Source organism: Plectropomus leopardus, chromosome 8 (assembly GCF_026936395.1).
Source record: "Plectropomus leopardus strain MGB_pleo_1.0 chromosome 8, ASM2693639v1, whole genome shotgun sequence".
Classification (NCBI taxonomy): domain Eukaryota; kingdom Metazoa; phylum Chordata; class Actinopteri; order Perciformes; family Serranidae; genus Plectropomus; species Plectropomus leopardus.
In genome coordinates, this window is record NC_142183.1 from 14,011,498 (window position 1) to 14,036,688 (window position 25,191).

Here is a 25,191-nt window from a genome sequence, read left to right on the forward strand (position 1 = left end):
GAAAAGAGTGCATAGAGGTTGTGTTTTAGCTCAGCGTCATCACAGGGTTTCTCTATGTCGTATGCAGTAATGTGTAAGACTAATCTTTGTCTATTTTTGACAGCTGATCTCCCAGTTGCCCCGGGCTCATCGCAACGTGTTTCGCTACTTAATGGCCTTCCTGAAGGAACTTCTCAAGCACTCACACAACAACAATCTGACAGCCAGCCTCATAGGTATGAAACAGACACCTCCAATCCTAATGTTCACTCTGATGTGTAACTCATCGAATAACAGCCAGATTAATGTTTGTTACCCCAGTGTTTCAGTCTTAATCAGCTTAGAAGAAACATAAGACCACTGTAGAGTAAACTGGCCTGTTGTACGTGTGGTTTTCTACATATTTGTTCATTTTCTACAAACAGCATCAGTTACTTCCACAAGTTAACGTGACGACAGAAGCTGCTCTTTTGCAATACTTAAAATAGCATTTATGACATCTGGCATCCTTCGCTGAGACAAAACAACATAAGACAAAACAGTGTTAACACTATTATTATTTTTTATAGGCTTGAACATAAAATCTTGCGTTCAGGCAATAATTTAATACAATTTGGAGTCGGTTTTAAATTGAAGCTACAGCCAGAACTTCTGAAATATTTCCTTATCCCTGAATATACTATTGTTCACAGGTAAAGAGGTGATAATATTTTATTCAGTCAGTCTTTTCAGCAGACCACTGAGTCGTTCTCTGGAAGCAGGTGGGAGTGATGTGTTGTACCTGATGAATGCATTGTGGGTAAAACTGAATTTTTGAATTCGAAGTTTTGAATCCACAATTCCTCTGTGAATTCGAGGACTATCATCTCCCAGAAATCCCTCATATGTGACTGCTCCCATGTAAAGGGGCTCGCTCCCACGTCAACTTCGATCGGAAATAGTTACGGCCGGTGCGGTGGCTGCAATAGAAATAAACCTGCTATTGTTTTGAACATCCATCGCCATGCTTTTCGGAACAATAGCATCATTCAGTGGAAACGCAGTCATCTCACAGTTGTGTTTTATCAACATTTCTAAAACATAAATCTGTAATGTAAACCCGGCTATTGTCGTGAAATTTTTAATGGTGGTTATACAAAAAATGTAAGTAAATTTCTTCTTTTTGTTTTTACTTGAGCAGAATGAGCTATGTTAGTATATCTGTTTTTTTTTTCTTAAACTCTTTGTGCTGCTCTCGTATTTTAGCTACACTCTTTGCCAGCCTCCTTATCCGACCGCCTCCCAACCTGATGGCCAGGCAAACGCCACACGACCGGCAGAAAGCCATCGACTTCATCCTTGGTTTCCTCATGGCCGGAGACGAGGAGTAACCGAATCAGTGGTACCTTACAACATCAGCCAGGTTCGGAGTTGATTCCCAACCTGGCTCACTGCCGGCAGAGGACCTGGACCTGAGACACTGTGTGGTATTTTGTCATCTATTGGAGACCAGTGCAGCTGTTTGCACCCCACCTTTCACAAACTCTCGTGTTAGAGGAACTGAAGACGTTCAGTAGAAGTGTGATGAATTTACCAAGTGTCATATCCTCAGTTCATTCAAAGTATGACGGCTCGCTGGATTTGGGAGCACTTTGGAGAGGTTTGAACTGATGCCTACGCACTTTCTGATGACCTGAAGGCCCCGTGGCTCCAGACTCGTCCTCAGCTGACACTTCTTGTTGTAGGTGCTTATGCCAAAATAGCCCCTGAACAGTGAGTGGTATGAATGTGAAAACACTATGTATCCATAGATGCGAAGCGAAAAAGACTCAATTACACTAAAGAAAAGGAAATTCCTGAAGTTTTAAGATGTAGACTGAAACAAGTATAAAGCATTAAATAGTTTGAAATGGGATAATTGTGGGAAAAGTATCACTAAGAATGTTTAAGATAAATCATGACAATCATCCATTTTATCTGAGGGGACAATATTATAGATATCTTAAAGAACTATTTGCTACCATACTCATTGTATTTTAATTGTTATTTATATGTTTTCTTCCAAGTTTGCACCATGTGAACTGATTCTGGTTCTGACTACAGTATGGTTTATTTTCAGCTCCACTTTAGTTTAAAATATTCAGCGCTTGTTTTATCATCCTGTTATAGAGACTCAGTGTCGTGATGAATGTGTGCTGTTTTTATGTGACTCCAGCCGTGAGCCTTACATCTCGTTTTGCCAGTTCCTCTTGAGTTACAAAACAAGTCTTTTAACACACTAACTTCCTGGTCAACCGGAATCAAGTGAAGAGTCACCCTCTGTGGTTCTCGATGTCTTAACTGGTGTAAATAGTGATTGTTTCCCTGTTTCATGGGTGTTTGAGTGTCGGTACGGTGTTGCAAATCTGTGACGGTGTTTCCTTTTTGTCATGAAGGTGGTACTGTTAATGTCTGTGTTTGTTTACATGTCTCTTTCCTCGCTTCTGCCGCATCTTAAAGCTCTTATTTTTTCATTGTTTTAGGCCTGTGTGTTGCCAAGACACAGCCGCTGCGTTCCTCGTGGTAAATCCAGACGAGCAGTACTTTTTTTTAAGCGATGCAGCACTTTCTGGGTGCAGGATTTAGTGGCTCATTACTCTGCAGGATACAGCTTGTCTTTGTGCACCTTTCTCATTTGTGCCACTGAGGACTTTTTTTCTGTACTCACTGTTGCAAAACATGTCACAGTTATTGAAATAAGGAACTTCTCTGCTGTGTATAATGAGCAGTTGTTTCCTCTTTTACAGTTTTACTCAAGAGATGTCAGCACTAGCTTTCCCAGTCGACCAAAATACTCACATTTATGACAATAATTTCCCTTCGCTCCTGTAATGTAGTGATGCCAGAAAAAGCTGATGTTTGCGGGAGGATTTATTGTTTGGAGACAATGTGGTAACACTGACAATCATGGCACTTACGGAAATGCCTGTTGGGCTCAAGTTCCTCAGTTCTTAAGTAGTTTCTTTCGCCTTATTGCCATCAATACACTAAATTCCTCTTTTGGGCTCAATCAAGCCGAGCTTTGCCAAAAGGTGGCACTGATCTGAAAGAACAGTTCCAGGATGTTCAGATTTGGGAAAGCATGTAACACCCGATAATGTAATAATTCCCTAAAAATGTAATAAAGCCTGAAAATGCAATAAAATTTGCACGTAACTCGATTGAAAATGTAATAAAACCCAGTAATGTAATAACTTTATAATGTAATAAAATATTGTGACTGATAATGTAATAACATTACAAAAGAACTAATGCTGCTCACATATCTGACCCCAACCTAAAGCACATATTAAAGCTGTATTGGTGTAACCACAGGTAGCCAAAAATAGACCTCTACTTAATAGTAAATGGTAAATGCTAATAGTAAATAGTAGCAAAAGTAAATAGTAAATAATAATAATAAATAAATGATTTTCTTCTGTACAACCAAACTTCCCTATACCCACTTTCTGCTTGTTGTTACCCTCCCAAACTATTAAGGGAATTCATTTTATCTGGAATTTATTAGGTTTATAGTTGTTTGTAAACTCCTATCTACCAGGGGGATCAAATAAAGATTTCAGTTTATAGCATCTTTGCCTGATATCAACACATCACTTGCCATCTGCTGTAGAAATCATATAAAAACATAAAGCGTAGCGTTTACACTTCTAAAACATGAAATGGTTTTGTTTTCAGTGGGCTAACGTGACACTAACAGCATTAGAAATTGTGTGCACTGGCGCACTTTACATAAACAAAACAAAAAAGAGCTATTTTATTGATTTCTTACATTATTTGCTAAAGTTATTGTACCATCAGTTTTTAAAAGCAACAACAAAAAAAAAGATCCAACATGTTAGGTTTTAAGATTATCAATAAAAATATTATTACAGTATCACTCAGGACATTTAACTACATTATTGGTCAAATTATTACATTATTGGGTTTTATTATATTTTCATCAAGTTAAGAGCAATTTTTTGTTATATTTTCAGTAAATTAATATATTATTGAGTGCTACAGAGCCGTTTCTCTGCTCAAGAGCTATTTATTCATTCTCCGTGTCTCTTGGAATACTATCCTCATCATGTCAAATACGCAATCAGTATAATCAATAACGTCTGATTTTAGGTGTTTTCTGCCACTGTACCAGCTGATGTATCTGTGGATTCATTGTGCTTCTTGTCTTCAGTTTTGTCACAATCTGTTCATAAACTTGAGGTTTGTTTAAAGGTACGCAAGGAAACACTCGCACCTGTTTTCAACTTTTCAGATTTTTGGTGCTTTTAATTTATTTAACAGAAATAAAACTATGTACAAAGCTGTTTTGTTTTCCCACTCAACACTGTGTTTTTGTTGACAGCTTCTTGTTTAGATAAAGTTTGTTGAGTTGTTTCTGAGTCTCACTCCTCAGGTACGTGTGAAATCGTTTCTGGTTGATGTTCACGATATATTTAGTGCATTCAGTGGCCGGTGAGAGATCCGTCACCTTAATGCTACATTCTCATACCCTGTGAATATAAAACCCCCACCTCAGACCTGCTGCCGTTATTTGTCTGTTGTGTTGTAGCCCAGATTGAACCCGTCCAGAGCCATGGCCATGCTCAGAGTGTCGTCTTACCGCAAGCTGTTTGAGGATGATGGCTGGAGTCGAACTGGAGGGTTGAGTGTGCAGTGTGCAGGGCAGTACCGGGCCGCCGTCAGGTCAGTGTGGGTGACTTCAGGATTTGGGCTTTGATAAATTTTAAAACATTCAGTGTTGTTCCACGTAAAAAATGTTCATATTTTCCAGCCTAGACCCAATTTTCCCTTGATTTTGTGTGATTAATTGGAACAACAGTTTTTGAAATTGTCCTTGTATTGTGTTAGAAGCCTGCAATGTGACCACAAGGGCAATTATTCACCGTCAGTTTCTGTCCACTACAGGGCTTGTTTTTGTCACTGACAGGCTGAGATTGTTATTGTAAGTGTCTGATAATTTACGGAAAGGATCACGACAGCAATAGATCTTTTTGTCAGACTTATCCTTTTTATTAAAGGAGAAAAAGCCCCAAAATCACTCGCTAAACTCATCAGACTCCATTTAAATTAACAGTAATTTTAATGTGTATACAACCAACATATTATCATATAAAAGTGGGCCAATTAGGGTTTTTTTTCTCAACCAAATCAGAGTTGGTGGTTATTGGAACAGTGGGAATAAATACTTTTTTTGTTTTATTTTGATTCTGTTGATTTTAAGTGAAATGTGCTTTACAATTATACAATTACTATTTATTTAAAAGTAGTCCGGTGAGTTTGGCGATAGAGATTTCGGGTCTGTTTCTAGTAAACAAAAATGATTTCATTTTAATAAAACAAAACGGTCTTTGTCTGTAGGGATCCTTTCTAGAATGCGGTCCAACACTTAATTATAATAATTAACTTTTAGAAGAAGTAAATAGATGCTGCAAGATCAGAGTTCTCACAAATGTTTGATCTTCAAAATGAATATTCTTGTAAAAATTTTACACACTATACAAGCTATGGTTGTTTTTATCTGCAACATTTAATATGATTCTTTTATGAATTTTGTAATTGCATTAAATTGATGTAATTTTTGTGTTTAACCGCCAGCAACCCGCTCACTCAATACTGGAAAAAAAAAGAAAGAAAATCTTGTTTCCGTTAGTCATTTAGGAAAAGAAACATTTGCCCATTAAGATGTTTTTGAACGGAAACAAATGTTTGGGGTCTGAGTTCATGACTCTGGGTGTTGTGATTCTGATGTACTGTACGTGTTCAGGTTTTCTTGAATGGTGATGACAAATGCCTTTCATACTCATGGAAATAATTACATCATCTTCATGTACCGTTGACGGGCGAGTCTAGTTTGCACTCAAGCATTTAAAGAATGGTAAGAATGATGCTGTACTTTTTTTTTTTTAACTTTAATTGTGTTTTTTGTTAAAAGTGATACAGTACTATAATATATTCAGTGATATATGTTCACAACAATGACAAGAAAAATAAAACATAGTGATACAGAAAAAAATACAATAATAAAAGAAACAAACCCTCAGTAATCAACGGTAAATAAAAAGCAAAAGTAGAGGGCTATCAGATACATATTTCTAAACATTTTAAAAGAAAAATTGCAGAACACGGAGAGCTGTCTTAAGTAAGTGTGTTCAACTTCTGATTTTTCAATTTTATGGAACAATGGGCATCTTAACTTTCTCTTCAATATGATTAAGAAAAGGATTCATGATGTTAGTTGATATATTATATGTTGTTTCTCTCAAAATGTGGCAAATAATGACATAGGGACTTTATATTGCAAATGAATGTTTTACCATAATAATAGAATGATGATATGTAATAATGTAACATAATATATGATTATTTTGGTTTTTACTGTATTTAACTTTGTGAAAGAAAACTTTTCCTAAAGGCAGATCAAAAAATCCCTCAAGAGATCCCTCAAAGTCCAGTCTTTGGTTCTCTGTGTCCTCCTCTCAGGGTTGCGGCCGTTGACGAGTGTGACTGTGACAAGTTAGACTTCGTAGCTGCCAAGGAGCTCAACAAGGAGGGTCTGACCCGGTTTGTCCAGGACCGAACCATCATTGCTGCCCTCAACAACCGCCTGGTCAGGCTCATTGAACTGGTGAGGACAAACTTCCAGCGACACATCAGCACTTTGTTTTCCCTCTGCGGTGTCGTGCCTTTGTTCTCAGTAAATGAAGCACTGCGTCTATAAACACAGTGCACCTGTCTGTCTCTGTGCCCTTCAGGCCCATTGTTTCGAGGAGGAGAACGAGTCTCTTGAATGTCAGATTGTTGATCTGGAGGAGAAGCTGAACAATCGACAAGCCTCCTCCGGCATCACCTCCGCTGTGGCCAAGCCCGACTACAGTCTGGATGCAGTGGTGGAGAGACTGCGCAGGCAGAGGGTGGGTGCTGCTGCTGGGTGTGTCTGCTGCATGTTTCTGTGTGTGTGAGACATTCCTAAATTGGGTTTTCTCATAGACGCTCCATTGCACTTCCCATCCCATTAATTGTCCCTCAGTTTGTACAGCGACAGGCAGGACTGATCTGTAACCTTTTCGAGATCCATCACTGTGTCGTCACTGCGTCTCCCTGCAGGATGAGATTCTGTGTCACACCGAGGAGCTGCAGAAGGAGCTGGAGCGTCTGATGAAAGAGTACGAGAAGGCAGCACAGCAGAGGATCCTCCTGCAGCAGGGACGACAACATGTTGCTGAGGTAATAGTTGTAAATACAACAGCATCCGTACCTGAAAGAGAGCTGACAAGTTAGTGGAAGTCTGGGCTTGGACCTAAACTTAGAAACACAAAGTCTTCCCACAAAAAAATAAATGTGTTGTATATCATACAAAAAAAAAAGGATTAAACTTAATTATAGCAAAACAAGATCTACACTCAAAGACATCCATAAGGGGTTTCTAAACAAATGGCAAATTACCACTCTTGTACAGAAAAAAAACATTAAATTGCAGAAATGAAAATAACTTTTCGGAATATTTTTAAGTGAAAGATCCCTGAAGCTGGAGGATATTTTCAAACCCAGCTGTGTTCATATCTTGTCATTTTCAGAAACTTTTCATCATTTCGTACCACAGATTTAATGGCTTTTTGTAAAGAGAAAAAGGACGGCTCGTGGGTTTTTCCTCTACACAATAAACATTGTGCTGCAACTGACCCTCCAAACCAGAAGACTGGTTTAGTCATAAGATTCTAAGTAGTTATGTTTAACCCTTTTAAAATTTAAAATGAGTATATTAAGGTTATGGGGCACTTGAGAAATGTATTAACTCAGTTACATTAAGTTTGGGGACTTACGGTAGACTATCAAATTAAAGCAGAAATGCAGAGAGGAGATCGCTAACTGCATTAACTTTGCCTAATAGCTATTTACTGTTAACAAACAATGAAACAATAATTTATGTTTGATAAATACTAGTAATGCTACAATATCTTGTTAAACACATGATTGCACTGATAACATTTTCTATGATTACTCAGTGATTTGTAAATTTGTAAACTTCAGAGAAATTGTTAAACATTACATAGATAGAGAGACCAGATATTTGTAACACTTTTTTAATGTTAATATTGGTTTGTAAACCATTTATAAGCATTATTTGGATGGTTAAAATAAAGTTGCAATTGATTATTACTGATACTTTGTTAAATGGTGAATAAATACACCAAATACATAAACAGAATAAATACTGTAGTGTATCTATAAACATTGCAACTTTAGGAATAATTTAAACGATTTTTCAAAGGTTTACAGTCATTAATGTGTGCAACAAACTGTGAAAGTAACAAATTAATTATCAATTGTCAAGGTACAAGGTAGATTTATAAGTCATTTTTTAAACTATGTATTAGTCTTTTTTTATTAACTATGTTTAAAAAATGAAATTAAAATATGTCCTTGATCCTGATACATTGACATCATTTTATTGTTAACAGAAAAGTAACTATCAACTAAGTTTAATTAACCATCATTTTGCCATTTTGTAACGATGGTTATTATAAAGTGTTGCCTTTTATTCTTGTGTTGTACACAATCAGCCTGTTGTTGTGATAATGTAACTTTGGCACTAGATGGCAGTGTTGTCAAGCGTCTCCCTACTGCTGCTCCTCCTCCTTCTCCTCCTCCTCCTCCTCCTCCCCCCTATCCCCCCCCTCGGCCTCCTGGTGAATCAGCTGAAACTCGGCACAGCTGCTCCTCTGTAGCGCGACCCAATGGGTGTTGATCACCAGCAGTCACACAGTCTGGGCTGGTGGCCCACTGCAACCTGAGCCACCAACTTTTCCACATCACCCCCTCATCCTCCCTCCCTCACACATGCCAGAGCCCATCTCCTCCCAGCCGGGCCAGATGCGAGGGAGGCTTTAATTTCCCCCTTACAGATGTAATGCCGGCTGTAATACGGTGCCGTAATGTTCCTGCTGGCTCAGTTCTCTGGTTCTGAATTGGAAGCAGCTGCAGGGTGACAACACTTGGTGGGAAATCGACAGGGAGGTAGAGGAAGAGCAGAGATGCGGAGGAGAGGAGCGAACACAGCACAGCTCAACCCACAGCTAGCTGCAGTTCTCTCAACATAATGCTCGACTGACAGTGATTAAGCAAGACACGTTTGGGTTGTTTTAAAGTATACAGCTGGATATTGTGTCGCTTCTCTCCTGCCAGATCTCCTCCATCTTCACAAAGTCCTCCGCGCCATTGTCTCACAGAGATTTTTTCATTTTGTTTCAGCTGTGTCTTGAATCAGCAGACCCAGTTGGCTGCAGTAAAACACACTTGCTCATGTGAAATGAGTTTAGCAACATTCACGAGAACTAAAATAGTTATAAGGAAGTGGATGAATGAGGAGGCCAGGGGCTCAGTCTGTTTCATAAGTGCAGCACTGTGCTGTGAACAAAAAAAAAAGGTCAGAAAAGAAAATGTTCTTCACGCACTCTTAGGCAGAACAACGAGAGAAGTTATATTAAAGCCTTTATTTAGTCAGGCGTGTCGGTTAAAACGGCTCCAGGGTTCGACCTCACAGGGACCTCATCAGTAAAAACACTGCATTTTGAAATGTTGAAAAAACTTAACAATCAGCTTCTCATTGTGAGTGATTATACACAAACACAAACATTTCTGCAAAACGGTTTTGGTTATTTCACATGACAGATTTCTGTGTTTCTGTTTTTCCTCTTTTGCATTGGATCTGATGGGACAGGGTGATGTCATGTAGCTCTAAGCACTAATTGGGATTTAGCAACATTATGCATCAGAATTGGATGAAAGTTGGTCAGTCGTTTGGCAAAACACAATTGATGAAGCAGATAAGATCATGTTTTTGACTGTCTGTCTCTTCATAACTAATACCTAATGATATTTTTTCATTGATTTTTGCATTGTCAGCAGCAAACACTCAAAGCTATTGTGAAATACTTCAGATCAGAGTTGGATGATATTCACTGATCGTTGCTGTTTTATGGCCCAAAGCTTTAATTTTTTGGTTCACTCTTACCGCGCTCACCTGTCGTCAATTTCAGCAGCGGATCTGTTTTAAATCTACTTTACTCCAGACCTTGGCCCTCTCCACCGAGTTGACTGATTTTGACTGAGGTTTCTCTGTGGTTGAAAAGGCAATTGATCCAATTAGCGCAATGGAGGAGACAAACAATTAGCCAATCAGAGGCACAGGTGCGACTAATGTCATTATGAATCATAATCAGGCTGTGAGCTGGAATGACATTTTTTGTCAGTATCGTTCAACATTGTAATTTGCTCATTTCCCTCTGCTCATTTCCTGGCAAAATCAGTATGTTTGCATTTCTACACATCAGTGTCAACCTTTAATGACGTTACATTCTGCAAACACGTTGAACCCTACCACAAACTGTATAACATAATGGACATAGCTACCATGACGTTACCAGTTGGTTTGTGGATTCCTGTTTTGAAGCCTCGAGTTTGGCATTTTGGCTGGATCTTGGTTTTTTGAAGCCAGAAGTGACCATATTTGTACGAGAGGGAGGTCATTACTGTACTACATATGCTACTTGTCGGAGTTTAGTGTAGCAGTTTTGCAGACTTGAATATTGCATGGTGAGAAGAATCCAGTATTGTTAATGTACCTTGCCAGTTGACGTGGTTCTTTCGCATTTCAAAAGCTCTTTGCCGACCCCACCTCCCTCAGCTTGTCAACAAATTCACGGTGTCTATGAGGGGGAGGGAGTAACACTGCTTAGTGTTTTATGACAGTAGTGTTTCAGTCAGAGACCTTTAGTTAGTTATATAAAGTTACATATGTAAAAAGTCACCCCTGTACAGTGGTCATGAATGTCGAAATTAGCTATATAGACCAAAACTGTTTTTTTTTGTACCAGGCTGTAAACATTTTTATTTCTGCTGTAAAGTTGGGGATTTAACATCAAGGTCTGCGGGGATTTATTCTTATTTGGAGTCAGTCCCAAGAGCCCATTAGAAGAAATGGCTTCATTTCTCAGGCTTGGAGGTTCCCACTTGGTCTCGATTGATTAGTTCAGGAAGATCAAAATTCCCTCTCAAGGCCGTGTCAGACTGAAGATGGAAACAGTTTTTTATGAGTTAACAACTCTGTCTGATGTCAGGCAACTCTTCACTGTGGAGCATTTAGCTGCGAAAGAGCCAGATATTTCCTTAAGTTGGAGTCAACCAAAACAGAGCTAAAAGGAGAGTCGATATTGGACTTACATTGGTCGGGGGACTCAAAATTGCTGCTCATGCTGCTCTCCTGGGTGTCCAGTGTATTTGCCAAATGGACTTCATAAGGTGTAAATCTGTCGGTGTTATGTTTCTAGCTTTTTCTGTTGCCCCAAATGGCCAAAAAATCAACTAATGCTGCTTTAAAGATGTTACGTTTTGTGATTTACAACACATTTCTCCCAGACTGCTGGCAGATATTCGGACACAGGCAGCAGCAGCATGACTACACCACTTTTGACCACTGCTGTCCATCAAGGACGGTGCCACTCTCCCAGCGAGGCTCCACAACTTCACCACCAAACTCTCTCCGCATGTGTCCAAATGTAAATGCAGGCATCCTCAGTAATTGCATCCAACCCCAATTAATCTGGTTCTTTTAAAAGAATAGATGAGCTAAGAACCCCTGCTGGCAGACGGATGGTGGACAGGGCTTTTGTGTCTAGTTAGCCTCCTTCTGATCTTCCTCCTCCTCCTCCTCCTCCTCCTCCTCCTCCTCCTCCTCCCCCTTCCTCTGCATTGCGGTGTCTTCTTGCTGTTCAGTGAAACAGGTGCTGATGGTTCTTAAAATGGTTGAAACAAAGCCTTTTTCTACTTTTTGTCAACCTGTGGTGTGATTTACTGCAGCGTTCCTCTCAGACACCTCCACAAATGAAGTTGAACTTTTTTACTCGCAGCCTTGTTCTCTGTTAATTTGATTTTCTTTGCAGGAAGTCGATGCTGTGGCAGCAGAGTGTTTGGCGCTGAGGGAGCAAGTGGCTATCTACGAGGAGCAGCTGGCCAACATGGAGGCACAGCACACAACGGTAAAAGGGGGGGGGGGGTATAGCATATATAGCAGCAGCGCAATGAAACAGGAATTGTTTATAGCCATGAAAATGACTCAAAATGTAGCACTTAGGTCAGACGGGAATGTTGGAAACATGCCCAGAGCTGCGGTGACAAACACAGCTGTGATGACCCCGGTCACCTTGCTGAAGAGCCAGAAGCAGCTCTGTCAACACAAACATCCGGGGAGAGGATTAAAACACAAAGTGTGTAATCTAGTGTATCGTGCAACAGGTCAGAATTAGGACTTCATTTAATTTAGAGCTCATTTCAGCCCTTAATGCAGTGTCTTAAAGGGACACTTCACCCCAAAATCAAAAATCCATATTTTTTTCCTTTTACTTGTAGTACTATTTATCAGTCTAGATTATTTTGGTGTGAGTTGCTGAGTGTTGGAGATGTGTACTGTAGAGATGTCTGCCCTCTCTCTGATATAATGGAAGTAGTTGGCACTTGGCTTATGCTGCTCAAAGTGCCAAAAACAAATACAATTTAAAAACTTAGCATAAAAGTCTTTTCCCAGACATGATTACACAAGATAAGATAAAATAATCCACAGACCTTGTTGTGAGCAGTTTCATGAGGGAAGTATTCTCTCTCTAACAAACTACTCCCACCATCCATCGTGAGAAGGGGGCATGCAACTTCAAATGCACTTATTTGTTAAATCTGAACAAAAAATTAAGGGGGTTATGTGCCAGACTAGGAGGTCAGTGCTCCTGGCCAAGAGACAGTTTGGCACATGACCCATCGTAGACCCACATTTTGATGTTTTTACCCTTTGGTTTTTGTTCAGATTGAACAAATGATATGTAACATGTTAGTTAGTGAGCTTTAGAGGTGCTGGTTGGTGGATTTTGTCACCTTTGGAGCCAGACTACTGTAGCTGTTTCCCCCTGATTCAAGTTGTTGTGCTAAGCTAAAATAGCCATCTGCTGGCTGTAGCCTTAGAATGCAAAGCAAGTTTTATACACAAATATTTATGCAAATACATCCAAATTCAACTCAGTGGAAAGATGGGAATTGGTGCAAAGTTTGGTGGTCACACAAATTAAAAATGTTTCAGCCTGTGCAAAAAATGTGCATGTATCCTGGAGTTTCATGAAACATGCACAGATGAGAAAAGGGAGAAATCCTGGAGGGAAATAATAGAAAGAAATTGAGTTTGTGGTGAGTTGTGAGATCTGTCGGGCGGAGCTGAACACATACACACTCCCACAGACATGGTCAGTGTGTCTGCTGAAAGAAAAGGAAAGATGCTTTATTCATCAATCAACACGAGGCAATTTTAAACAAGGTAGTTGAAATGCATCTCTCTGCATGTCCCTCCTTTTACACCACACACATGCATGTCAGAAGAGTAGCGCAGCGTCCCGGGAGCAGTTTTGGGGTTTTCTGTCTTGCTCAAGGGCCATTAGACAAACTGACGCTTCTCCAGCTGCCACTCAGCACTTCATACTTGGTCTGTGGGTGACTTGAACTCGCGACCCTCCACTTCCCAAGGCACACTCCAAAAACTGAAGTCTAAATAATAAGAAATATCTTAAATGAAGGCAATATAAGCTTGTTTTTGGGGGGGCAATTTTGTGACTTGTTTTACGCTGTTTTGTCCTTTTGCAGCATTTTTATGTTTTGTGGCTGTGCCAGTTTTCAAATACAATTCCCAAATACATAGCCATATTCTAAGACAATAGCGCTAGCATTTGCTAAATTTTTCTTCATATTGAGAAAATAACTGTAAATCTTATATCTCGACAGATGTGCTTGTTTTTAGTCTGGCTGCACTGCTTTTCAGATATATGGTTGTTTAAGATGAGATACTTTACCTGCCACAAAAAAAATCTTAAAGGAAGTTTTCCTGTTCTGTTGGCAGATAATTTTGCTAATTTTAAGTAATATTTTCCCAGTTGTATTCTTTATTTCCCCTTGTTTTTAGAGTTGCCTGTTGCTAGCTGGCCTACAGCTAACGTCTGTAGAGTATAATGACAGTTTGGGGTGAATAAACACAACCCAACCTAATTCTAGTGATGCAAGGTCAAAATTCACTTCCTTTCTGTCTAAACACCTTCATATTTAATCTTCAGTTTTTGGATGTAACTCTTTATAAGAAAGCGAATGTACATACAGTAAATCCCAGAATGTCAAATTAAAATGGGCACATTTGCAACCACATCCAATGCACATCATTACCTGTGTCACATCCACACACACCCCACTCTCTGCACCTTCTACAGTATTCTCCACCTCACCAGGAGATGACAGACGCGCCCCAGCATCAGAGCTGGAGGCTGTAGGCAGAGAGAGAGGCAGCTGAAGCAGGACCAGCTCCATCACTCTGTGTTTTTCTCTGCAGAGCCGGGCCGCCCGGCGTTTAACACACTCCCTCTGGGCCACGCTCGATAACTCACAGTCCGGGAAATGCAGCTGAATACCAAATGAAAACAGAAGTTCCCTTTGTTTTATTAACTGTTGTTATTATCAGCACTTCCAGATACCCCACAGTCCCCTGACAAATCGGCAGCCATGTCGTTGTTTCGGTGCAGGGGGAAAGGAGAAAAATGTTCGGCTGCCACTGCAGCTCAGTAACAGTTCATTTTCTCTGTAATGGATGTGGGTTTCTTACTAAAGGGGCTACATATTGGAAGCTGAAGACAAGTATGATGGTGTTTGATGTGTGTGTAAATGCATCAAAAATGTTTTGTGTGTTTGTACTATCAGATATGGAGTATAACCAAGAACATTTACTCAAGTACTAAATTTTAGTTTGTATTTTAGGTACTTTTACTTTTCTCCATTTCATGCCACTTCTACTGCACTACAATTTTATTTATGTAAAAGATTCAGATACTGTTTATGTTACAAATTAAGATTTTACATTAAAGCATAAAATGGACCAATAAAATATGATGCATTGTTATGCCAAAAACCACTTAACAGGATAAAAATCAGATAAAATGACTCTACTTACAGCAGTAAAATATTACATACATATTAACGCATTAGTAATAAACTTCCAAAAATATACAATATATATATATTAGAATTTTTAGTATTATAAACTCAAAACCCAACTTTAAAAAAAACACCAACCTACAATTCCTGTCTCCCACTGCCTCCCCAAATCTGAACTGCCATATCCTCCACATTTTGTGTTTTTGTATCCTGTTCTTGTATTTGTATCTGTTCTGTTCATGCAAGCGTCTTTCAATATTTTGTACTCCCAATTTAGCATTTGCATTTATTTTCTTTTTGCATTTCATGTAAAGCACCTTTAAGTACCGAGAAAAGCGCTATAAAGAAGTAATATAAAGCGCTACACTATTGGTCAGCCGTCGGTCAGTTTCATGCTGTTGGTGAACATCTGTTACCTTGTTGTTTTTGTGGTGTGTCCCACACTGTTGGCACTAGTCGGCACTTAGTTGTTGTTTTTGGGACAATTCAGGATGCTGAATCGGCATTTGAGACAGCAGAGTTTCACTCTGACTTGCAGTTCAGCGCAGCACAGGAGAACAGAAACAGAAGTTAGTGAAGCAAAAACAACTAAAGTCAAAAGAGAGTGAGATCAAAACAAACTTGTTGTATTTGGTAAAATTATTATTTTTTAGCCATTGAGCTCTTTAGCAGAACGATTTGTAATTGTTTATCTTATAACAAGCGTCTTAAATCAGTCCTGTTGGTTGAATAAGTGCCAACGGTGCCAGACACAGCGCAAAAATCAGAGTGGCAGATGCTCACTAAGGGCCCAACACTGACAAATGGACGACTGTCGTCTTGGTGTGTCAGGGCCCTAACACTCACAGGGGCCATTTGTTTACATAACACGTACTTATGCCTTTTACACTTTGATTGCATTTTTCAGACAGCGCTTACTTACTTAAATAACAGCAACAAATTCAACAAATGCTCAAGTGAAAGTTGTAATAAGACATGGAGAAAATACTCTTAATACACGCAAACGTGCTGCATTCTAAATATTATCAAAATGTACTTGTAGTGGAGTAAAAAGTACAATATTGTAGTGAGGTAGAAAAATGATGTAGCATTAAATGGGGACACTCAGGTAAAATGCAAATACCTCAGAACACATGAATAAATGTACTGATGTACTGAGTTACATTTGACCGCTGAATGAAGGACATGAATGTATTTTCTTGCTCTGTGTGTGTGTGTGTGTGTGTGTGTGTGTGTGTGTGTGTGTGTGTGTGTGTGTGTGTGAGAGAGCAGGAGGTGGAGAGTCTGCTGGAGCCGGCTGAAGGGACTGCAGGGGCGGTGGCGGCTATTAAATTTGGCAGCCCTGACATCACTCCGGCCCTGGATGTAAAGGAGTACTACTGCCAGCTGGCTGAGAGCCTCCAGGTACAACACACTGCAGCAAAAAACACACAAACATGTCAAGAAGCCTTTTTGTTCCTGATCCTTTACAGCAGCATGTCTGTGTCCATCTGGAGGATCACAACAATGAAATTTCTGGCTTTAGTTCTCATTGAGCTACTTATGAATGGACTCCTCACACACACCAGTGGTGGAAAGTTGTAAAAGTACAGTTACTCAAATACTTCACTTCAGTACAATTTTAATGTGCTTGTATGTCCATCATAGTACTTTGTACTCCACCTTATTTCATAAAAAAAGTTTCTGTTGTCTGGCAGCTATAAATACTCATTATTTCTTAGATTAATATTTTCAATCTTTGAAAAGACACACTTATAAAATAATGTTTTAAAGATAAAACCAGTCTTTTCAAAACTTTTTGCACTTGTGAACCCTTACAAAGAAGCAGTGGCAGGTTGGGCAGATGTCTGCAGTCAGGCTACCATCCAAATTTACTGCAAATTGAGACCAAATTTTCAAAAACTCAGCAAAAGAATGCAAATTAATAACTTTCTCCACCCACCACTGAATATTAGGAGCTAAAAACATCAAAATAAACAGCTGCTGAGGCCAATTCTCCAGTCATGTGCCATTAAACCATTGCAAGAAAAGAGGGAGCAAGGAGATAATGTAATTAAAAAAGCACCAGTCAAAACTCAAATGGTGAAAGACAATCTAATAAATGTGATAGGAATATAGCATTTATGTTTGTTTTATGTATTCTTTCGAGTAAGGTCACAGTCTCCTCATTGTTACACACAGATCTGATGTTTTTACGCCTTTTTTCAGATTTTCGGTGGATATTAAAGTCACATGCTGATTAATTTGTCAGTTCCTTTGCTCTTAGTCACACTTTTTTTCATATGTATACCAACTTTTTCACAAAATCTGCATAAAAACTGGTGCATAAAAACTCACTATGTCTTTTTCATTTTCACATGGTAGCATAAATGTTAAAATTATCCAATTTTCTCTGATTAATCGCTACACAATTTATTATCCTTTTTTTTTAAAATAAAAAAGGGATAATAAAATTTATTATCCTTTTTTTTTTTTTAAAAAAAAAAGGGATAATAAATTGTGTAACAGAACTTTGTTTTTTTCTTATTTCTTCCCATTAATCATCTCATGACCCCTCAGATTAATCAGAGAAGACTGACCTCCAGCCTGCTCGCTTTATTGAACTAAACTGTTTATAATGAAGCACTTATTAAACCTCAACCAACCAAAGCAGTAAAATACTGCTTACACATTGATGCATTGGTGTTAAGAATCTAATATATAATCTAATATATCGATAATATATGATATGATATATATATGATATATGATAATACATCAGTGACAGGGAACATTTTTCTGCACACTTGAGTAATTTTACTAAAGGAGGTTTTTATATACAGAACATTAACTTTGAGCTTTTTTAAATTATTTCATTGCTACTTTCAAGTAAAACAATCTGAGTTTTTCTCCCACCACTTCTTGCCATTCTCGTCCTCCAGCTGACCACTGATCACCTCCTCTCTCTCCCTCCGAAACGTCTCTGTCAGGTCCAGATGCACATCTCAACTTTCACAAATCACACAACGATACTCCCTCTTGTTTTCTTTCCTTCTTAACTAAACAGCGGGGAGAATCTTGAGAATCAGAGGTGCAGGACTCGACCCGAACAGAATGCCTTTGTCTACCTGTGCGTGCGTGCGTGCGTGCATGCATGCATGCTTGCGTGTGTGCGCGTGTGTGTGTAGCGAAGGCATGCTGCATTGGGGTCAAACTATAGCTCCGGTGGGTCTGACCCCCTCTGGGGCGAGGATGTCTGCCCAGTTCAGAGGTCAGGGCTGTAATCAGACTGCTGGCCGCCTTCCCAGGCTCCTCAGCAGCACTGGAGTGGACGCTGGTGTTTGTGTTCGTGTGTCCTTTATTTAGCCGCATGGCTGAAGGGTATACATCGTATTTTTATATTTGTGTGTCTGTCTGGATGCGTAGGTGTGTTTCTTGTTCCCCCAAACCCCGTCTATTCCCTCTCTCTCCCTCCCACTCGGTCTCCTCTCTCGCCAGCTGGACACCGTCCTGTCTGCCTGGCCTCGATTACGAGATGCAATTGTCTCGATGCTAAAAAATGATTGCTATTGGGTTTGAATAGTAATGGTGATTGCTGGCTGACTCCCACACACCTGTGCACCCTCATGTTGCTCGTTTCAGCTGCATTTGTTCCATCTAATCAGGAATGTGGCGGACAAGAGGAAAGCTTTAACCATCAGCCAGTGAGAGAGGCTCTGATTGCTCTTTGCTCCCCTGTCAAAGTGCACTTAACTGCCCAAAAGAAAGCTCCATCCCCCCTGGTCTGCACTTATTTCTCTTCTTCTGTCTCTGCAGTACCAGTGTGGTGCAGCCTCCTCTGCTGTGGTTCGCCATGGTGATGGAAAACAACTGGAAGTGGGAGGAGCTGCAGGGTCAGCGGTCAAAGACTTGTCAGAGATAAAGGACGTTGGCGAGATGAAGATGCTGGTGAGTGGACTCACTGCTCACTCACTGTTTTTATTGAATTTAACAGGTCAATTCACCCAAATTACGTAAAAAGAATTTGACATGACTGTCTTAGATTTTTGGCATGCACATCTTGCAAATCTCAACAACATGTTGTGTAGACCTTTGAGTGAGGCAAGCTGATTGGTTGATCCGGCTTCTGTTTGGATGTGGGCTCAAAAGGGAGAAGAACAAAAAACTAAAGTGAAGCAATTCATAGTTTTCAGTCACATGACTGGCACAGAGCCCTGGAGAAAACGACATCGCATCATAAAACAATGACAAGAAGATAAAAACAGATGAATAAGAGATAGCTGAACAAGTAAATAAATTAAAACATGAATGATGGTAAGAAAAGGACATAAGAGGGATAAGGAACAGATAAATGGAGAATGAGCAGCAAAATGAATAGAGGAAGAGAGATAAATAAATAAAGGTGACATCACATAAAAGCAAGCCTTTTTAAAGAAGTGGTTTAAAAGATGTCACTGATTGTGAAAAAGCACATTTCCTAAAACTTTTAACTATTTCTTCAAGAAATAGACCCCTTGAATGTTGTTGACTGTGTGTTTTAAGGATTATCCAGAGTAATGGGGACATTGTAGTATAAAGTTTAATTCTCAGAAACTAAACCTCTGCATTGCTGCTACTGGTAAGTGAGAAAATGTGTATTTCTTGGGGGTGAACCGAACCTTTTAGTCTCACATTCACACCTCATTTACATCCTTCAGTTACGGCCTACTGATTCAGATCTTCCCATGACACATTTTCCATCTCTTAACTGACAAAGAAAAGAGGAGTCTTAACAACCCACAACTGGCTCTGCGTCGGCCATCAGCTCCTAAATCAGACATAATGGTGAAAATGAATGGTTTCCCACAGCGGGCGAAGGGAGCGGGGAGCAGCTGAGTGACAGCGGAGCAACAGTGTGGGAGATCCTGCTGACCTGTTTACTCTGCGGACACTTTCAGCGGGAGATGTGAAGGGCTCTGCTTCAGCTCAGACGGGATTTATTGCCCTCCGTGTCCTCAGTTATTAAGTACAGTCTTTCAGAGCGCCTGCAGAATCATAAATGTCTTAAAACTTAACACACACACACACACACTGAATGGAGACTTCCTCTGTGAATGGAGGCAGAGGAAATAAACCTTCATCTGATATTTCTCATCCAGACAGCAGAAAAATGAAATGAATGAAAAAGCATCAATAAGGAGACGAAACAGGAAATTCTGACTCAGGTAAAATCACCAGGTGACTTTAGTAACTACCTCCTCTTCCTCCACATGAGCCTCTTTAACATCCATCAGCGGTCCGACCGCAGCCGACGCCGAACCACATCTGTAACAAACACGGTGGTTTGGTTCTCATTACTGTGGCTGCAGCTCTACCTCCAGCTCTTTAAATAAACACTGCGCCTCTGTAACCACAGCTCCCAACATCATCTACTTTTCTCTAATATGCAGCTCACAATCCGCAGCTCTGCTCAATCCAGCCTGACGGATGAACAGCACGGCCTGATCTGCTCTGTTTCCTCTCTCACCGGTGATGGACGCCTCGGGTCTGCGTTCTCGCTGAGACACAACATGGCCAAACAAACAGATTGCAGTGAAATCAGCCCTGACGCAGAGATGTATATAATAGAGCGGGCGCTGATGGGGTTGTACGCCACTCCTCGCACACAGGCCAGGCCTCACTCATCATGCCAGGGAGAGCGGAGGAGTGGGAGTTAAGTGACTCGACCAGGTTTGGGAGTCATCATCAGCCTGTGAGTTGTAACCAGGTCTTCTTCTCCTCACATGATCTCGCTGAAAGACGAGCACGACCGCCTGGATCCCCATCTGGCCTTGACAGCTAATTGTTGAACTTCTGTGATTGCTGTAATTACTCACGGCAGGACACCACAGCCTCAGACACGGGGAGGGGGGCCGGGATGCTCCTGCGTTAGTCCGCAATGAGTAAAGGAACCTGTTTTATCTGTGTAGGTCGGGTTGATTGGCATACTTAGGTTTTCGTTTGGTAATGCTTTGCTCCTGTTTATTATTCAGTGTTTCCCACAGGTGGTAGCCAGAGCACTGCATTAGCCTACATCATTATGCTCTTTTTTTAATCACACTTAGAGCTAATTCTTATCATCCCCCTGGCAGCTTGTGTGTGTCTGCTTGTTTCGCTCACTCTGTTTAGACACAACTGACAATTATTTGAAATAATCAGGCCACATAATAAACACAATCACAAAAGAAAAGTGATTCCATATTCTGATAAATAGATCAAGCATGTATGAGCAAATCTTGAAATTTTCGGTATCCTTCTGCGTCAGCTTTTCATGCTCCAGGATGCCACTTCCATGATGTCAACAAATGCACATGGTGGGAGGACGCAGCACATGGTTATGTTTAGACAACATGTCCACATGGTAACCAACATGGACCTTCAACAAACGCACATGCGGGGAACAGTGGTTATGTTTAGGCATGAGAGGCACAGGGTAAGACGTAGAAAAAAACATCACAGGCACACGGGAAGCGAACATTGGACTCCCGAATGAAATCTGTTGTTGGAACCCATCCCCCACCCCACCCGCCCTATAGGCACACTGGCGCTCCTTACCTTGCGTTGTTACTGGCAGCGGTTCAACCTGACACCATCATTCTCCGTTTCATGCGCACACAACCGATTCCATCCGTCCACGTTCTCAAGTAATGCTGCCCGTGTGTGCATCATGTGCCCTCCGCCAATCCGCCCATGTATAATAAAAACACAACAGGTTCAGTCCAGCCGCATTGTGGAAGTATTTGAAGAGTTCGAAACGAGAACTGGCTGGAATAGACTAGACGCCAAAACTATCATTGCACATTGCAAGTCGGCTGTGTGGCGTCCTATCTGAAAAGCCCAATGGGTTAAAAGGCTCATAGCGCTGCAGGAAAGTGTGCAGTGCTTCCCGGTGGCAAAATTGCATTTCCTTGGATAGCAAAGTCATGACCTGCCCTTCTCTGCCTTACACTGCCTCTGATTAGCTTACTTGGGCATTCTTACCCTGACCCGAACCGATCCCACTCCTTTTGCCCAAATCTAACCAAGCCAAGCAATGAAGGCATCGAGTACTAGCCAATCAGAGAGTGTTGGGCAGGTCGTGCCTTCGCCATCCTTGGAAATGGAAATTTTTTTCCCAGTGTTTTGGGGTTGGTGAGAAATTTCACCATAAAACCACAAAGGTCAACATCATGGTGGTGTTGAGCAAAATATCAGAGGATCTTCAAATTCAATAGGATTCATAATGTGGGAGCAATCAATGTCTTCACAAGATTTCATGGAAATCTATTCAGTAGTTGTCGAGATACTTCAGTTTGAACCAGAGTGGTGGACTGAATGTCTGACCGATGCTGCTGTTCATAGAGTCGCACAGCTGGCACGGTTACGAAGCTCTAATGAACCGAATACCTGCTCAAATTCAAGCAGAAGACAGAGTTTGTCACATGCTGATACACGGGCATCTAAAAACAAAGATATATTTTTCTGTACATCAGAACAAAACAAAAAGAAGAGTTAAAATGGAATTTGCGGATTTCAGGTGGCCGGAAACACGATGATGTCTGTGACGGTACATCGAGATGTAGTTTAGTAGTATTGCATTATCATTAAGTAGAAATCTTTGTTTGTGAGTATATTTTAAATGAAAAACCTTTTGTGCTTTTTGTCGTCTGCTCTTCTGTAGATTTCAGAGCTAGAAAAGGAGCTGGCAGAGCTGGAGAAGTGTAACGAGGAGCTGGAGGACGAGGTCGAGATGAAGAAAGCGGCATACATGGACGAGATCGCTGAGCTGGAGGTCTGAGAGCGGACTGATTAAGATAATCATGGACTGCAAAGGACCAGTGGTTTGGACTCATTCTGTCATTTAATCTCACCCTCTAATCCCAACATGCTGTGTGTTTCCCTGTGTGTGCGTATGATTTTCAGTGTACTATAGATGAAATGCGGCACCAGGAGGCCGACTTCCAACTGCAGATGAAAGAGCAGTGTGAGGACTACAAGGAGCTACTCAATGAGAAGATGGCCAGAGACATGGAGATTACCGCCTACAGGTCAGACAGTCTGCTGTAATCAGTGGTGTTTGTATGTGTGTGTGTGTGTGTGTGTGTGTGTGTGTGTATCTGTAACTGCTCTGAATAATAATAATAGTAACAATATTCTAGATTTTACAATTCAAGGCAAAACAGTGACACATCCTGGCCTTTGCTGTTGCTCAAAAACTGACATCCATGGAAAAGTTTGCAAGTCTGCAAATTCATTCCATACCTGAAATGTTGTGACCCACTAACGTCAGGCACATTATGAGATGAATTAGTCCCCATTTTTGTTATCTTTGCTGCCATCTTGACTGTAAGGGAGCTGGAAAGAACAATTCTGTTGGGCACAGCTGCACCACGTTCCTGCTGCGCCACGTTCCAGCTGCCATGGCTGCGACCCAGTTTTGTTCCTCTTGTTGTCATACCAAACTGGGACGGGAGCGTTTCTGAAGTGGAGCATTTTGCTTGCTCAGTTTTATTGATTTGTTATTTTTTCCTTTTGGTCATTTTGCCATTTTCCTTCTTTTACTTTTCTAGTAAAAAAAAAAAGGTATCGAGTCGTTATTTGGTATTGGCCGTATCAATAGAGGGACAGAAAGAGTTGGATTCATGCGTCTCTATTCAGAATGCAAAGCAGCATGATATGATTGCCTATTCTCTATATATAACAGAGTCTGAGAGGATGTGATTGATTTTTACTCCTGGATCTGACTTCACAGCAATAATTACATTCTAACTTAAAAACTTAATAAGCTGTAACAGACCATAATGTACGAGTGCTGAACCAACTCTCAGTGCTGCCATAAATACAGCTCTTACCTTCATACTCTCATTCTCCTCTTAAACTGAGCTGCAGGCTGTTACTCTGAAATGAGAGCACTAAAATTTTAAAGCACACTTTATATTATACCAAAGAAGATACAGAGACTTTGGGACTGTGAGGTGTAACTGTCAGATTAGACTAGTGGTGGAAGAAGTATTCAGATCCCTTACTTAAGTAAAAGTACTAATACCACTCTGTGAAAGTACACTGTTACAAGTGAAGGTCCAGCATTAAACATGTCATTTAAGATCAAGAAAGTATGTGTAATCAGGAAAATATAGTTAAAATATGAAAAGTCAAAGTATCAAATGCAGAAAAATCCTCAAAAAAAGATAAATGCAAAAAAAGAAGAAAAGAAAACATTTGAAAAAAAAATGTTAATCAAAATAGTTAGCAATTCATATTCTGTCAATAAACTAATTGATTAATCAACTAATTGTTGCAGCTGAATTTGTATTAACTGTTTGGGAGTTTAATATTTAACATATAATTCTATTTTATAAACTCTTCTTACGTTTTTTATGCAAAAATCCTAATTTTTAAAGTAACTAAAGCTGTCAGGTAAATGTAGTGTGGTAAAAAGTACAAAATGTCCTTCTGAAATGTAGTAAAATAAAAGTACTGAAGTAAAATTCATACTTAAGCACAGTACTTGAGGAAATGTACTTAGTGACATTCCACTGCTGGACCAGACTGACTGTCTAGACTGTCAGAGATGGACAGGTGTGTCTGCTGGGGGACACACCTGAGACATTTATTCCAACAAAAACACGGCACCAGGTGGTTTCACTGATTAGCTGGTCTTCTCCTGTGAAAGGTGTCAAAGTCAACTGCTGGAGTTTCTGATTGCAATTAAAGTCTAAAGTCATCAGAGCCGTCCCTGACATGTGTCGTAGATCCTCGTCTCTGCGGTAGGACGTCGAATGAAAACAGACGTCCCCTGCGGTGCCACACATTTATAAACCTGTTGAGGAGAATGAACTGATTTCATTAGATTAGATTACCTCAATTGCTCTGTTTACTTTTGACTTTTTTTTTCTTTTTTTTTTTACAAAGAGTATGAGCAAATCAGACGGGAAAACACACGTGGAAATGCGCAAACGACGCGTCTCTTGTCACTGATTTCCCTCAACATCAACAAGAAGTTTCTGCGTATGCATCAGCGTGAATAATACAAGGAGTATTTCCTCAAGATCCTGTGTGTCATTCTGGTGTTATCTCGTACGATGTCACCTGGACATGTTTTGTCCATAACAAGACATTCCTGTTAACAAAAGGCTGACATCACCGGGGTCACAGGAAACAGCTCCTGAATATGATGCAGTTTCCTGTACGTGACCTTAAAGACTT

At 40.2% G+C, this 25,191-nt stretch overlaps 2 protein-coding genes across 4 annotated transcripts in view; both read left to right on the forward strand.

Annotated features, from left to right (window-relative positions):
* ocrl (OCRL inositol polyphosphate-5-phosphatase) overlaps positions 1-4,304 on the forward strand; it is a 28,692-nt gene extending 24,388 nt beyond the window's left edge. For both annotated transcript variants that reach the window (XM_088080919.1, XM_042492798.2), the window contains 2 exons: positions 104-215; positions 1,225-4,304. In XM_088080919.1, coding sequence (XP_087937045.1) covers positions 104-215; positions 1,225-1,349 — 237 coding nt within the window. In that variant the 3' untranslated portion in view covers positions 1,350-4,304. The remainder of the gene's footprint in view (positions 1-103; positions 216-1,224) is intronic.
* Positions 4,305-4,458: 154 nt separating this feature from the next.
* The window catches only part of vimr2 (vimentin-related 2), a 32,828-nt gene continuing 12,095 nt past the window's right edge, over positions 4,459-25,191 (forward strand). For both annotated transcript variants that reach the window (XR_015777228.1, XM_042492799.2), the window contains exons 1-9: positions 4,459-4,683; positions 6,481-6,625; positions 6,753-6,911; positions 7,105-7,224; positions 11,940-12,035; positions 16,282-16,413; positions 18,805-18,936; positions 22,667-22,777; positions 22,909-23,033. Coding sequence is in view for 1 of the 2 variants with exons in the window: in XM_042492799.2 (XP_042348733.2) it covers positions 4,574-4,683; positions 6,481-6,625; positions 6,753-6,911; positions 7,105-7,224; positions 11,940-12,035; positions 16,282-16,413; positions 18,805-18,936; positions 22,667-22,777; positions 22,909-23,033 (1,130 nt within the window). In the remaining variant the exon portion in view is untranslated. The remainder of the gene's footprint in view (positions 4,684-6,480; positions 6,626-6,752; positions 6,912-7,104; positions 7,225-11,939; positions 12,036-16,281; positions 16,414-18,804; positions 18,937-22,666; positions 22,778-22,908; positions 23,034-25,191) is intronic.